Source organism: Nyctibius grandis, chromosome 9 (assembly GCF_013368605.1).
Source record: "Nyctibius grandis isolate bNycGra1 chromosome 9, bNycGra1.pri, whole genome shotgun sequence".
Taxonomy (NCBI): Eukaryota; Metazoa; Chordata; class Aves; order Nyctibiiformes; family Nyctibiidae; genus Nyctibius; species Nyctibius grandis.
The window spans coordinates 37,568,491-37,584,466 of NC_090666.1; the positions used below are offsets into that span (position 1 = coordinate 37,568,491).

At 35.9% G+C, this 15,976-nt stretch overlaps 1 protein-coding gene across 1 annotated transcript in view; it reads left to right on the forward strand.

Moving 5' to 3' along the window:
* SPOPL (speckle type BTB/POZ protein like) overlaps positions 1–14,579 on the forward strand; it is a 36,329-nt gene extending 21,750 nt beyond the window's left edge. The window contains exons 6-11 of the mRNA XM_068408126.1: positions 4,306–4,483; positions 4,581–4,636; positions 6,223–6,345; positions 8,596–8,738; positions 8,823–8,876; positions 10,312–14,579. Coding sequence (XP_068264227.1) covers positions 4,306–4,483; positions 4,581–4,636; positions 6,223–6,345; positions 8,596–8,738; positions 8,823–8,876; positions 10,312–10,456 — 699 coding nt within the window. The 3' untranslated portion in view covers positions 10,457–14,579. The remainder of the gene's footprint in view (positions 1–4,305; positions 4,484–4,580; positions 4,637–6,222; positions 6,346–8,595; positions 8,739–8,822; positions 8,877–10,311) is intronic.
* Positions 14,580–15,976: the final 1,397 nt, after the last annotated feature.

Here is a 15,976-nt window from a genome sequence, read left to right on the forward strand (position 1 = left end):
TTGGTCTTCTCCATGAATCTGCCAGGATTACATTAGAATCTACTATGGAATTATTTATGCAAAAGGTGGCTGATACTTGCTGTCTGTAGAAGTAATATTTTGCTGAGGTCACTTTTATTTAAAGAAGTTGTATATGGAACTATAGGATTGTTTTTCAGTGGATAAGCAAAAGGAAATGCTGCATGCTGGTTCACATTATTAAAAAAAATCAACTAATTGTCAGAATCTATATTCCTGTAATATCATAATTGATGGCTTTAACCAATGAACAAGTCTTTCAAGTAAATTAAACACTTTATTTTTATACTGATGGTTTCGTTTTGTTTTCTGAACAAGTGTAAATATCCTGTAGAAGGACTGCTTAATACTGGGAATTAATATTGAGAGCTGTGCTAGAAGTTTAACTTCATGGTATATTATGGGTCACTCTTATAATATCGGTTATGTTGGTAACCTAAATTGTCATATTAAAATTCAGTAAAATGCTTACTCTGTTAAAAATGGAAACTGGAGAATGTTGCAATGTAAGTACACTGTATGTTAAATATACGTTGGCCAGTTATCTGTGCTGCCATAAAGTGATTAGTGGCTAAGGAGGATGATAGATGCTCTAACTGCTAATAAGTTTTCTTTGATCTGTGTATTTACAGGAAATGTGTAAAATTGTCTTGGCAAGACTACAATTTAATTATATGTCATTATGCTGTGTAGGAAGAATAATTGAAATGTGGCCCCTGAGACTAGATATTGCAAATATAGTGCATCTTATTTTCACTTAGACAAGTTAAATTAGCTGCATGATAAATATGTTATGAATACAATTATTTGGGTGATAAAAGCAGATATAACAGGTGTTTAATGGTTCTGTAAAGACACTTTTGTGTATTTTCTCATTTTAAGCTTTCCTGGTAATGAATACTTTGATGTAAATGAACAGCTCTTAAAAATAGTGTTTGGTTTTGGAAATAGGTCACTATCTAATTTTAGAGATCAAGTTTGTTTAAAAAAAATTTTGAACAAATACTGAATTTTCCAGAGAGAAATATTATTTAAATTTTGATGCTAATCTTTAAATATAACTGTGTTTCCCTACAAAACTTCTCGATGTTTTAATGTGGGTGGCTTTTGTGAAGTGTTTGACCTACCCTGGTTATAAATGCTAAAGAAAGTACAACATTTGGTTGTGCACAGTGAGCATGTTAAAGTAACTTCTGGCCTGTTTGCTAAAGCAAAAAAAAATGGAAATGCAAATATTTTAAAAATTTGTTTATTCAAATGTGTTCTTCTAGTTCTTCAGCTGTCATTAGAAATAACGGGACCTGTTTCTATAGACAAGTCTGAAGTTTTTATCCTTTTAAAACTTAACTGTAAGTTCTAATTTCTGTGTTTACCTTCCTACTTGTATCCTAGTTGGAAGACTGACTTACCACTTCTTAAAACAATATTGCACTTGGCTTGATAAAACATCCCAGATATAGCAGATATTTAGTAAAGGCCACTGAGTACTAACTGTGCTGGTTGGCTCTTCTTTTCTCCCTGTTGGTTTGCAGGAGGATTATTTAGTCTTTCTTGGCAGCAAAGATATTCCTGCTGTGTTGCCGAATGTTCTTAAGATCAGTTGGGTATGTCCTTGGATTGGAAACTCTGAAGGGTTATTAGGTTAAATATTTTGAAAAGTCTAGTGTTACCACCGTCAAGTGACTTCTTGATTAAATACAACTTCATAGTTTTGTTTCTCTAAGCAGAGTAATCTCTGTTTCACTCAGTTCTCACTTTCCATATAATCTGAAAGTATTTTCATTTGCTAATAAAATAGTAAATTCTCTGCAGGGATGTTTTTCCTAGTGAGTGCTTTCATGCATCTCTTACCTAGCTTACATTGAGAGAGTAGTATAGAGTGTCACTTCTATCATCTTTACTATTAGACCACTACAGATTCAAAACCAAGACAATGATACACGTTATCCATATGAACTGTCATCACACAGAACTTCAAGTCCTAGTTTATACATGTTTATATACCCTTACACATGAGGGTATACAATGCAAACAGGACCTGTGTCCCTAAAGTACGTATGCAGTGCAACAGCTGCGTGTTGGATAGCTTCCTAAGAAGTAGAGTATATCAGACTTTGTGGAGTACCTGGAAATCCTGGCTAGATTGCTACTACTCTTTAAATAGGTTGTTTGCTATTAGTTCTAGCATCTCTTCATCATCCTCCAGTTTAGAGAAAAAATACCTTCAGTCTTCTGAGTGATTTTTATAAACACAACTCTAAGGTGCCTGAAGTAAGCATTTGGTATCGGGTGTTGAGACAATCATAAAACAGTCACTTTTAGCCTAAGATGAGTTTTCAATAGCTATGTGGGATTGACTTGGTTGGATTTCAGTTTGACTTAAATTAAAAAACAAAAGCAAATGCACCTGACTTTAAGCATACCCTCTGGACAAGTGAGATATGAAATATCAGACCACTGCAAGTGTTTGTATTTAGGATCTTTAAAAGTTGTTACAACCTATAGACAGTACACATGCCAGGTTTTCAGATATAGGAGACTTGAATTAAAATTTTGCTTTGTTTATATCTTAAAAGGATGGGCTGTAGCAAATTGTTGTGTTGCACAGCTATCAATATATATTAGATACCATTCTAAGACAGCAGAAGCTTGGAACATTGGAGATCAGTTTAAGTACACATAAAGAATATGTAGATGACCTTCCTAGGCACTGTCTGTAGCTAACGAGGATGCTGTGTGGACAACTCGGATCATGAACTTTGAGTCAAGTCTTTGGAGAAGCAGACTTCTCTCCTTTGACGATAGAAGACTAGCTTTGCTAAGCTCAAACTCCATTTGTGTATGTACATCTCCTGAAATCACTCCGTGTGTATGAAAACTGTGAAATAGAGTATACAATAGCTGTATAGGTATTTCAGTGTTGTGAATGTATAGTCTTACTGTGAAAGTGGCATTTTGCAGTGCTTTGGGGTATTTTTCTTCCTTTTAAAAGGTGGAAGAATATAAAGGAATTTCTTGTAATCACAAAGGGGTATGGGATGAAACAGGGAGTTAGGCAATGATTCAAATCCCCAAGCTGCTGTCTTAATTGGATCACCTTCCTCTGCTGATCTGAAGTTTGGTTTGCAGAGCTCTGACTTTCTGTGAAGCTTAGCTGTTCTGTTTTTGCTTTATGCCAGATTTATTCCAGATGCTGTGCCTCTGGAAATCAGACAAAGCACTGATCTTAACAGTATCAGCATTTTTTCTTAATATAGAATCCTAATTTTCTGTATTTGGGAGATGCAGTGATCAAGACCTTGTAGTATGGCTCTCTTCTTTATGAGGATTTTATTCTCAGGGGTGTGCTCTGGGGCAAAAGAAGAAAACCTGCTGAGCTCTTCTGTTTTCCGAACATACTGATTAGAAGGACTTAGTATGTAAGGATATCTGAAAAAAGCAAGTAAGAATGCTACTGTCCTGTTTTTTTCTTATGTGAAAGACTTAAACATGGGGAATAACAGCAATATATTCACTTCAAATACACATTTCACGGTTTTCTTAACTAGTTCTGTACAAAAATTACATCCAGTGAGCATGCATTTTGTTATTAAAGTTACTTACCTACTACGTTTTATACTTTATTGAATTATATTTCTAAAACAGTGGCTTTTAACCTTGTTTGGAAGACAGTAATTCATGATTCCTGCCTCAGCTGGACATAGTAGAATGAAATAATGAAGAAACTATGGTACTTGCACTCAATTTGCATTGTCACTTTGCAGGTTAAGTGTGGATTTACTATAATGAAAATTAGCAATATCATACTATTCAAAATTTCTGTGGATTATTCTTATGAAACTTTTCTGTGACCTTGTGAATCCTGATGATGTGTTTAAAATTTTATATTGTATATATTTTACTTAAATTAACAGTTCAATACTCTCCATATGTTTATCTCTGAAGTAGCATTAACATTTTTTAATCCCACTAGTGTCCCAAGAACCATATCTGTCCTTGACTTATTTACTTTGACATTTCTGTCAGGTGGCATGCGGTATTGTGCTCTTTCTTTCTTTTTGCTGTGGTTGGATAAATACACAATGTTAGAGTCTTTAAGTAAAGCCCTGTTTATGTTACTTAAAAGTAAACTGTAAAGCGTTGGTTTATGGTTCCAGCCTAATGCCAGAAACACCACTGTTTTTTGCTTTGCTTTGGAATTGCTGAAATTCTAGCAATAGGTACTGTAATTTAATTATTATTGGCATTCAGTTATGAAGGAGTTGTCTTGCTGTGATTTTCTGTTAGGTAAGCGTGGTCCAAGACTCAGTAAATATATCAGGACAGTCTAATACAAACACTTTGAAGGTACCTGAATGTCGACTAGCAGAAGATTTAGGGAATCTCTGGGAAACAACAAGATTTACAGATTGCAGTTTTTATGTAGGAGGACAAGAATTCAAAGCTCATAAATCTGTCCTTGCAGGTACTTTCTACTTTTGTATTGCTATTATTTTGTAATTAAAATTGCTAAAAGTTTAAAATTTGATTATATTTATTTAATATTACTTTTCTTGCTACAGCACGCTCTCCAGTTTTTAATGCAATGTTTGAACATGAAATGGAGGAAAGCAAAAAGGTGAGCTTTACTGAAACATTTACGTGTAAATATTTTACATTGTGTAAAAGGGAAAAGTTTCAGAAAACTTGAAATGTTGCAAATTAAGGAAGATGAGTGCTGTGTGATGGTGCGTGAATAGAGGAGGTACTACTCCTGGACAGTTTGCTGGTGAGCTCTGCAGGAGTTTCTTTGTGTAGAAAGGGCAGATAGGGCCAGCTGTGGAAAGGTTGCAATTGGTCTAGTAACGTCTACCCCTTTTTTGCTTTAGTTTATACCCTCACATAAGCCAATTGACTTGAGTAAGGTTTTGCTATATCATGTTAAAATGTTTTATATGGTAGCTAGGACACAAAGAAACAGGAGGTGAATTATGACTCAAATTAAGCCCTGAGGCAGTGAAGCACTCCATTCACAGTTTCTGCAGGCACTTGACCTGTTCAAGTGTTTTGGATGGATAGTTACTTAATCAGCACAGAGAGCTGCTTCTGCTTTTATGCACTTGATATCTCCCACAGTGAGGAGTTCTTGTCTTTCATGAAGAAGAATATCTAAAATGGGTTGGTTATAGGCAGAATCTATGAAAAGGCAAGGAACTGATCAGCTCACTAAAGGACTGTAATAGATGAGCATCACTTAGTCTTGGAGGCTGCAATGATGCCACTTCTATGAAGAACTACATCAGATGAATATGGTGCTGTAGTACAATTGAGTTTCACAAACATGGCATTTTTCTTCCCTGCACTTCTCCAATCTGGAAATTTTCACAGGCGGAATTGGAATATTGGAAGCATTTTATTGGGATTTCTGGACTGAAAGAAACCCAGACATGTCCCAGTTTCAGTAACATGCAGTGCCGGGGGCGTTTGCCTTCATGTTAGCAGTAAATCTTCAGTGCAGCCCTACTCCTAAATGCTGTATGTGGTTCAGTGGGTAGGAAACCAGAACACATACATCTCAGGTGCTGATAGCCTGTGATTTTTGTACTCCAAAAGTCTGGTGCTTGCTTCTATGTCTTTGACATAATTTCTTACTTTGTTAGTTGCTTATAGAGGATACTATTAGAGGATGGGGTCAAGCATGCAATACCACAGATTTGTTAGGAAGGTGTTTAGCTATGTGATGTCAGTTAGATGTGCTGCTTTGTTTGCTTTGTGGGTTCTGAGAACAAAACATAGACTGTGTTGGCTCTAAGTCGAGCTAAAAATGGCTCACTTCATTCTATTTGCTGCTCTGACTTCTGATATTCCAAGCACATCATTGTCGGGTTGGAAACTCAGCAGCACTTTTAAATATTCCTGAAACTGTGCCTTGATTTTTATGTGCAGCCTGTGCAATAGAGTCCAGAGTTAGACATTTCTAGAAAAAAGTTGCAATTACTTTTTATTGCCTAAGCTTTTCTAACTGATTTCTACCTGACCTTAAGAGCTGCTGATTTTGATTACTTTCTGCTTAATATTGTTGAATGTTAACGTAAATTTGTAAGGATTTTGTATGATGGATGGCAAATGAAAACTTGTAGCATGCATGCAGATGATATTTGATATGTCAATTTTAAAGTTGTAGCTAAATTCCAGAGGCTTTTATTGATTCTTCTTCTTTACCAGAATCGTGTAGAAATAAATGATGTAGACCCTGAAGTTTTTAAAGAAATGATGAGGTTCATTTACACAGGAAAAGCACCAAACCTTGAAAAAATGGCTGACAATTTATTGGCAGCTGCAGACAAAGTAAGTAGTTGATCTCTTAAGTTCTCAAACCTAATGTTTGCTTGTGGCATGTTCTTTTACAGAGGACATACATTTTTTTCAGATTGGTATATATTTTGTTTTTTTTTTTTTTTTTTAAATATGAGAAACAGATCTCGTCAGAACTGGAGAAAGATGAGAAAGAATAGACTTTTTAGCAGTAGAAAGCTGATAAATCTTTCTTGACCAGAAGTGTTTCAGATATTATATTTACTACCCAAGTTCTTTTAGGAATTGAGGACCATTACTATGATTTGGAAAATCGGTCTTCAATAAAATGTATCCTAGATCTTCGTATTCTTGAAGAGGATTTATACAAGTGTTTGAATTAACTGTGCTCCCTAAAGTACTGCTACTTCAGAACTTTCATCTTTTTGTCTTCCCTACAAACTTAATAGTTCTAATCTTTCATCTCTTCTGTATTGGGATCTTGTCTCCTCTTTAAATTGTTGCTCTGTGAAATACTTTTTCTACTATGATTTTTGAGATGAGGGGACTTGTAACAGCACAGCAGTTAAGGTGAGATGATTCCCTTTTGTATCATAATTTAGAGTTTTCTAACTCTTTAAAAGCTCGACCCAATATCTTGTTTTCTCTTCACTGCTTTGCAGCTTGAGTTGAAATTTTAGTTGGCTATCCTTAGAGGACACACAGGTGTCTTTCCCTGAAGAGGCATAAGTAGTTTAGAATCCAGAAAATATTCCCTTCAGTGTGTGTCATCTGACACTTTTTCACTCTCAGCTGAGAGTATGGCAATTTCTTAAACTCCCTTTGCAATTTCTGAATTGATTGTGCAGTCATATCCATAAAACATTAGTGGCGAAAACTGCTTGTTCTCATAGCCAATCCTAATGTAAGTCATCCCAGTAGTTAATTTCAAGAAAAGATTACAATTTTTTTCTGGCAGCTTAATGTGTTCTATTTCTTCAAGGTCTCTTGACTTGGCACTGCCCTGGCTTTGGTGACTTACCAATCTTACTATTTTCACCTCTCATTGCCAGCATCTTATCTTCCAAAATTGATCATGTTTTGTCTAGTTGCAGTACACCCAAGCAGGAGGGTGAACTGGTGTTGTTTTATGAATGCTGGCCTTTATTTAGGGCATAATTGATAAATGTAGAGAATATTATAAGGTACGGTACAGTTGTACGATTGTCTGCCATAGCAGGAAATAAAAATGGTGAGCTAGGAGGTCCCTATAGCTTTTTGTAACAGTTCAAAACAGCTAGAAACTTTTTGCTATTGCTTCTGAATGTGAAATAATCTAAAAAAGTGTTCTGCATGTTACCAAAGGCATTACACTGCTGTATTACGTGGTAGGTACAGGTTTGTTGTAATTGATATTTATTTACTCTAAATATAGGTATCTTGAGGAGTAGCATAGTAATAAAATGGAAGTAAAAATGCATAGGTCTAGAAACACTGAAACTAGGCCAATAATGTCAGTTTTCTTCAGTGGCATTTCTTCGTTGTGTAGAACAGTTGCTAATACAGATCTGTGAGTGACAACTTGAATATATGCCACTTATTAGTCTAAAATTCTTTTCAGACTTGAAAACTGTATCTGAAGGGTGCTAAACTAAATGGGATGAAACCCATTCAGACTATATCCTTAAAAAAAGCAGCACAGTTTATTCATGCAAAATACAATCTTTAAGATCCCTTCCAACCCAAACCATTCTATAATATGAGAATGTAACTATTTTACATCCATTTTCTGGTAGGCTGTGTCAAAGGTGTGGAAGAAATTAAGAAATTCAGAGATGGGAGTGAGGGTAAACTTGGAACAAGCTAGTTTCAAACATGCTAATGTATTTCACCTTGGATAGTTCTATGAAACTTTCCATTGTATAATTTCTTGCCCCTTGCTTTGAGATGTAAACTTGCCCAATGATGATTTTGATGAAGAGCCCGTGTCTGTTCCTTGCTTTTCCTCCCTTACCAAACTGAAGGAAAACAACAACTTCTAAATGAGTTATTTTTGTTGTTTTAATAAAAGTTCTCCCAGTAAAGCATTTGATCAGCATGTGTCCAACCTAATGCATGTCTTACCGTTTGAGGACTCTTCAATGCAGCATGTTGAATTTTGAATTACCTGTTTGGAAGTGGTTTGATCTTAAGCTTGGGAGGCACCAAGCATTTTCATAACTGGAACTGTCTTAAAAACTGTAGAGAATAATGGTAGAAAGAATTAGTTTGAAGAATGATTAGTGTAGTTTTTTCTTTTATCAGTATGCACTGGAACGGCTGAAGGTCATGTGTGAGGAAGCACTCTGTAGTAACCTCTCGGTAGAAAATGTTGCTGACATTCTTATCCTCGCAGATTTGCACAGCGCTGAACAGTTAAAAGCACAAGCAATAGACTTCATTAACAGGCAAGTAATATTTATGAGACTCTAAATATATTTGTATTTATGCTTTGTGTACCTTTTCAATATTAGCACAGTTCTCTCTTACAGGTGCAGTGTTCTTAGACAACTTGGGTGTAAAGATGGGAAAAACTGGAATAGCAAGTAAGTTACCCTGCCTCATGATGTTCTGTACAAACACTGCTAAATAGATTGCAATCTTAAGAACTGTTGCTTCATTTCCACACTACTGAGGCCAGTTACTGACTGTAAGTAAAGCAGGATTCAGCAGGTGCTACCCCTGTTATGATTGTGACTTCCCCTTTAAATGATAGAGTTAACTGCTCTCCAGTGTGAGATCGTAACAACAGCTAGTCTTCAGCCCTCTCCTAGGGACATATCATTGTTGTGAGATGGTGGCAGCAGCCACCACAAGAGAAAGGAAACCATTCTCTTGACTAACCAGGTTTGTGCCTGGAGGACCCGCAACCCTAGTGTGGTTTCAAAACTCGTGTAGGTCAGTCTGAGTCTGCAGTGTTGCTTCAGCCTGCAGTATTTCCAAAGAAAGGAGGGCAGTTGCTCTTTTTGCCTTTGGCAACATGTTTGTGCACCTTCCCACATGCCAGCACGAGTATTCTTGAGGCCACACAACGAGTCAGTCAGGTCCCTCTGATCTGGCTGACTCTAAGTGCTCATGCCTATGCTGGAAGAAGGCTGAGAATAGGTAGCTCAGACTGTAGGACTGATTGCAGCATATACTTACAACAGCTCAAATGAATCATGCAATAGAAGACAACCAGCTTCAGAATAGCTAGTGGTGGGCTCAAACAGTAAAAGGATAGCAGAGCACTTACTAATTATTGTCAGAATCTCCAGAGAAGTTAAACTGGTGGTGTACCATTACTTAAAAATTAGTGGTTTTCTTTTTAAAAAAAAAAGTTCTTCAAGGTCTAATGATTGAGCGTGATGTGGAATAGGAAGGGGGTGGTAGAAGAGAAATAGTAAAATACCAGTAGAAAAACTAATAAAGATAAGTCAGAATCTGTAACAATGTATAAACTAGTTGATGTGTTCCTTCTAAGTGATTTGGAACCTACTGAGCTGACTTCTATCTTGGATAATTGCTAGTAAAGATGCTGGTCATCTTTGCTTCAGCTAAAGCATCTCCAATAAATCAGGGAAATAATGTCAAGGGGAGACATGAAAAGCATATCATGTCTTCCCTTGCTTTTCTTCTCTACACTAGACCTCATCTTCCTCTAGTTTTCCTCTTATCATTTTTGGTTTTCCTGAGTAATTTCAAGGTGATCATCTTAACATGGTGCCCAGTATTGGATGCAGTTCCCTAGTCAAGGTCTTGCTGATACTGAGTAGAGCAGAATAAGCACTCTGTGTCTTACATGTGATGAAATTAATATACCCAAACTGCAATTTGCTACTTCTTTTCGATGGCATCTGTTCTGACATTCATGAAGTCTGTTGTCTCTTGATGCTCAACTGCTCTTCTGCAGTAGTTCTGCCTTGCCTGCTCTTCTCCACTGTGCATTTGTGCATTTGGTTTGTAAAATTGTGTGACTATTCTTAATACTTCTGTTTTCAGCCAAGCAACAGACATAATGGAAACAGCAGGCTGGAAGTCCATGATCCACTCCCACCCTCACTTAGTAGCAGAGGCCTTTCGTGCACTAGCATCTGCACAGTGTCCACAGTTTGGCATTCCACGCAAACGGCTAAAACAGTCATGAAATCTTCCATGAACTCTAGAGAAATTGAATTGACTCTACTCCTCCATGTCCAGAGATGTTTTCACAAACCATAACAAGAGTTTTTGTTATCCTTGTCCACAGAACAGAAGCTGAAAAAGCCTATTGTTTGCTTTTCAGATGGATAATTTATGGTTTAATCCTCAGCTTTAAATTAGACTGATTACTCTAATTCACTGAAAAGCCTTAAATTATCTTCAATGACTCTCTAGTCCATATAGCCTAATGTATCTTGATTTTTTTATTATTATTTTTTAATGTGCCTTGTCTTTTTGACTAGGCTCTGCAGGATTGCACTAGCTCCATAATGCAGTAAAGTTGATAACTGAAGATAAATTTTTGAAAGGGATCTTCCATTATTTTCAGAAGAAAAAAAGATTATAGTTTGGTCCTGTGCTAACTGGAAGGTTTTAACTAGCCTCTCATTAAAAGCGCTTGAACCAGGGGCACATAATGTACCCTAGTCAAGTGCTAAATATAGAGAGCCTGTTTACCTTCAGCGAATGCCTACAGGCTATTTATGGCAATATACTGCTTTGAACATAATTTATTTTTCATTGTGGGGGCAAATATGCAATGGTTTGGCCCAAAAATGTATTTTCATTACAGTTTGTAATGCTTATTGTGTGTGTGTCAAAGCTGTCCAAATGGTAAAAAGAAACACAGAATAAACCTTTTGCTTGTGTTTCTTTATGGTCCATCATTAGTTTACATTTAATGCAGAACTGAATGAGAGGTAAAGAGTTCAATGTGAGAAAAACAGGATAGTATTGTATATGGAAAAAATATATCCCACGTGTATGGTTACATAGAAAAGTAAAGGATGCATAGAATGACCAAATGTAAATTGAAGAAATGGGCCAAATGGATTCCGAATATGCACTTTTAATGTGTAACTTTTGTATGTTGTGTGGTACATATATATTTTGCTTTTGATGAATTAATGAGGTACAGGTAATTGTGGCTTAACTTTTTAGATACGTTTTAAGATGCCCACAGCCACATGGGATTTAGTTTTGTTAGAAAAGAAAGGCATGTCTTTTTAAGACTCAGTTGAAGGTGGCTATTGCAAGCTTTCATATTTAAGTAACAATATTTTCGCTTATTTGAAAAAGGCATGTGAATGGTAAAGTTTTGAAGGGATTTTTTTCCCATCTTGACGTATATGCACAGCTTCCATTAGCACCTAAGGGGGGTTATGTACACATCAAGAGGAGTATTTCCCTGAAATGTCAGATGGTATTTGCAAGCAGAGACTTGCTTAGTCTTGCATTTCAGTTATTGTACTAGCATTGTGGATGGTATTGAAATTCTGCATAATGTGAAAAGGATGAAACATTTGTAAACTGCTTGTCACGGGCCAGTTCTTTATTATATGAACCTTAGCTTTAATACCAACATCCTCAGTGTTTGATAGCTTTGTTTACAGTTGGGAGGAAAAGTCTGCAGTAGTGGACACTCTAAATGTTTCCTGAGCTATTGCATTGAGTTTACTGTAGTAGTGATAATACGCTGTATTTCTTGTTTGGGAAGACTTGGATTTAGCAGTGGGGAATGGGAGGAGATCTCACCTAATTTATAAACATATTTGCATAAGGGTTTTAGTTTGCCTATTAAAAAAAAAAAAAGTGATGCAGGGAGGTGAGAGGAAGAATTTCACATTGTTTACTATCTTAAAATCTATCTCCATCCTCATTTCATTAAGATTCATCTGAATGGATCTGAACAGAATTTTTAGAGGAAAGAGTTTATAGTTTTATACTTTGGCATCTAGTAAACCATTAGCAAAGGTAAATTGGAAAAAATGCCCGCTCCAATTTTGAAGAACAAAATAACCTCTAAACATGCATTTTCTTCTTACCTTCTAACTAAATCTTTATGATGGATAAAGTGTAAAATCAGAAACTTTAAATAGTACGTAAGGCATCAAATTATATATTTAGAGAGATTTATCCTTTTATCAATTTTTAAATATTTATCTAAAATAAGGTCTCATAAGCGTTCTTCATAATAAGACGTAAAGGTAATTGTTCCATCCAAAATAGTGATGTTTTTGCTGCACTGTGTAATGCGTTAGGACTGTATAGCCTTATACTCATCACTGGTAAAACTTGCAGCTCTAACATACAAAGTGACTTGAATATTTAATGCTGTAGTGATTGTCCAGTTCAGCTTATTCTAAAGTAACAACATACAGTAATCAAGTGGAAAGCTTACGGACTTTTATGAAAACTTTTTTTCTAGAAGCTTAATAGCACACTTTGTACCAAAAAATGTCGGACACTGTGCTGTAATATTATCTACATTGTAGAGTGCCCACCTTTCAGGTCAGGCAGTGTATACCATACGTTACACTAACAGGAAAAAAAAAAAACATGATAATTGATCTGTTTAGATTTGATTTTATTTATTATGTATGTTTTCAAGTTTTGTCAGCTCTTAAGGAAAAGGTAAAACAGTTGCTGTATTCTTAAGTGAGTGCACTAATTATTCACCTCTTCTATTCTTTAATTAACTACATGCAGTGTTCTCACTGGAATACGATAGCTGGTAATTATAGCCTTCTCCTTTGAATTCAGTAGCTTGTTTTTATTCCCCACAACTCAAGAGCTTGCCCTTCAAAACCTCAGTTCTCAGTTCCAAGTGCAGCAGATATAGAACTATCTAATACAATGGACAGTTTTTTCAGGCTGAAATCTTAGGGGTTTTTTTTCTTAGTTTTATATACAGATTAGGAGTATAATGTATGAAGGTGCCATGTTTTGGCTTGCCAACACTACTCCCTCAGATAAATGTGAACCACCACTTCCATACTTTTCTGAGGAGAACCCTGCATGTGTCCTGTGTGTGCGTGCGCGTGTGTGTATGACTGTGTGGTGTTTTTTGTCAAGAATGACTTTCTAAAAATAAGGACTCAATTTGCTGTTAAAATGCTATTATGTATTATATATATATTTTTTTTTTCCATTTGAACCTCTCCTAAGGAGATGCTTTGGGTGGAAGATGCTTCAATAAATAATCCTTATTTCCTAGTCCATTTACTGCATGCAGAAGTATGAACACATTGTGCCTTTTTTAGGAAACTGTTGTAATGAAGGGAAGATTTAACAGGATACAAGATCTTTTTAACAGGTATTTTTAAAGGTGAAGGAGAATGCTATATGATACACGATTCAGATGGAAAAGTTACAGATTACCCTTTTGAGCTCTGTTGCATGTTGATTCTTGCTTCCTAAATTCAGTTTCACTGAGGTAGAAACAACGCAAAAGTGGAGTAAGTATTACAGATACGAGTTGAGTAATGGTGTATCTTTGTGAAAATGTGAAAATATTTGCTGTTACAAGATAAGTGTATGTCCAAATGTGATAATCATGGACACAAAATTAGTTTTACAAGTTACTCTAGTTCTGATGTTTTTCTAGACATTGAGTATTTAGTATAAAAATCACCTTTGCACAGAAGGTCAGTAGAAGACGCACATGGAGATTATGTTCCTTTTAAATCCTCATGGAAAGGCTTCTCCCTTGGGAGAATAAAATGATGTGCAGTATTTGAAACTGTGTTTCATAAAAGCCAGTGAATTGCAGTTGTGAGGTATTGCTACTAGAAATATTGTTGAATTTTACAGTTGGTTAAAATGCCTAAACTTAACTGATTTATTTTTTTCTAATTGACAAATGGAATATTGACTGTCCTCTTTGTCTGGTGTTGATAGCATATTTAGTGCAGAGCTTAGCTCCTTAGCTAGCAAGACACTGACTTAGTCTCATAACTTGGCTTCTGCTTACAGTAAATGGACTACGTTTGTAAAGGGAATTCACTATTGCAAGTGTTTTGCAAGGAACTTCACTGTATTTGTAACCTGGTTTGTGAAGGCTTAAGATCAATGAGTCCTATTTTAGAAATTAAACCAGTGAAATGACTTAGACCTGTTTTGGGGTGGAAATGATTAAGAGAATTCAGATATGTAAACAGTTGTATCAAACCATCCAGCCTTTTTTTATCAGCTGATGTTAATGGTGAAATACTTTTTGTACCTTGTTGCTGAAAATATTTTTGCGTTTCAGCACATCAAGTTACAATAAAGTTGTTACTTATGCAGAATGTGTCTGTGTGGCTTGTATTTGGTTTTTTTAGTGTATGTGTTCACAACGGCTACCTCTGCTTCTCTCCTTTGAGAAAGGTATTTTACAGCACTGTCAGTCAGTCTAGTGTGAAATATCCTGCTGTCCTTTTGGAAACCTTTTTGGGGAGGATCATATTGCAGTCTTGCTCTGATCTCCACTGACTTACTAATTTTTCCATTTTGACACTTTCAAATAACTTAGACCTCTGAACAGCTTATAACTTGCCTATCTGAGGAGTGACTGCCTTTACACAGACTCTGTCAGAACCGATACTCGGTGGGAAGAAGAGTTGATCCTGTGATAATGAAGACAGGCTTCATGGTTTCTAAGAGATTTGGTTTCTTTGTCCAACTACCATCGAAAACTGTCTGGTTTTTTTTTCCTATCAAGGAGTATAGGCTTATGATGACCACATACAACGGGAATGTTGCTTGCATTTATTGTGGGAGAAGTGGTATGTAAGAATAATCTATATGGGTAGTTCATGGGGTTTAGTATGTTTATAGATATTTTGCAAAGATACGTAGAACTGTTGATATGCTGCTCTGTGTATTTGACTTTGGACACGCTGAACTCTGGAAAACAATGGTGTCAAGGTAAGATACTTTATAAAAAGCGATGCAGGCCATTTGACAAACGCAGTTACCTGTCGTGTTACCTGGGCTACGGCAAGAATGTGGCACAGTCGACCATGGCAGTTCTTCCTAAGATGGCTTGGGTAACAAATAAGGATACAGGGCTGTCTTGGGTGTCTCAGTGTAGCACATCACTGTTTTCTGCGTAGATACATGCAAAATTCTCCATGTTTGCTTAAAACATACATCCCTTAAGTTACTCTGCAACGCCAGCTTAAAGTTCCTCGTGGGGCTTATATTAACAATGGCATTAATTTACACCTTCACAGGCAGTTTCAGTAAACTCCAAGGTAAATGTGGTTACATCTGTGAATGGTAATCAAATTATTTGTGCAAGTCCAAATTTTTGAACTGAGCTTCAACTTTTAGGTAAAGAATGTTAAACTTGATGATTTCTCTTTTTTAGAAGGCTATATTTTTATGCTTAGTCTCTCTGAAGTAGTTTTTCTTCTGAGATGTTTACCTTTTCATCATACAAAAGTTTTCTTTGTTATTCAGCAAAACGGATTCAATTAGTATTGATTAAAAAACTTATTTTCTTTCTAAAATGAATTCTGTTTGTCTTTTGTGTGGAAACTGGGCACATAAATTAAACTTTTCCTCCTTTTAGTTCAATGCTTCTGTTAAAAAAAAAACAATTACGGTGTCAATCTATCTGAATCTTGGTTTAATTAAAATATTGCTAGTAACTTTTTCTTTAGCAGCTTTCTGAGAATTCTCATTTGAAGTCCAGTGTACA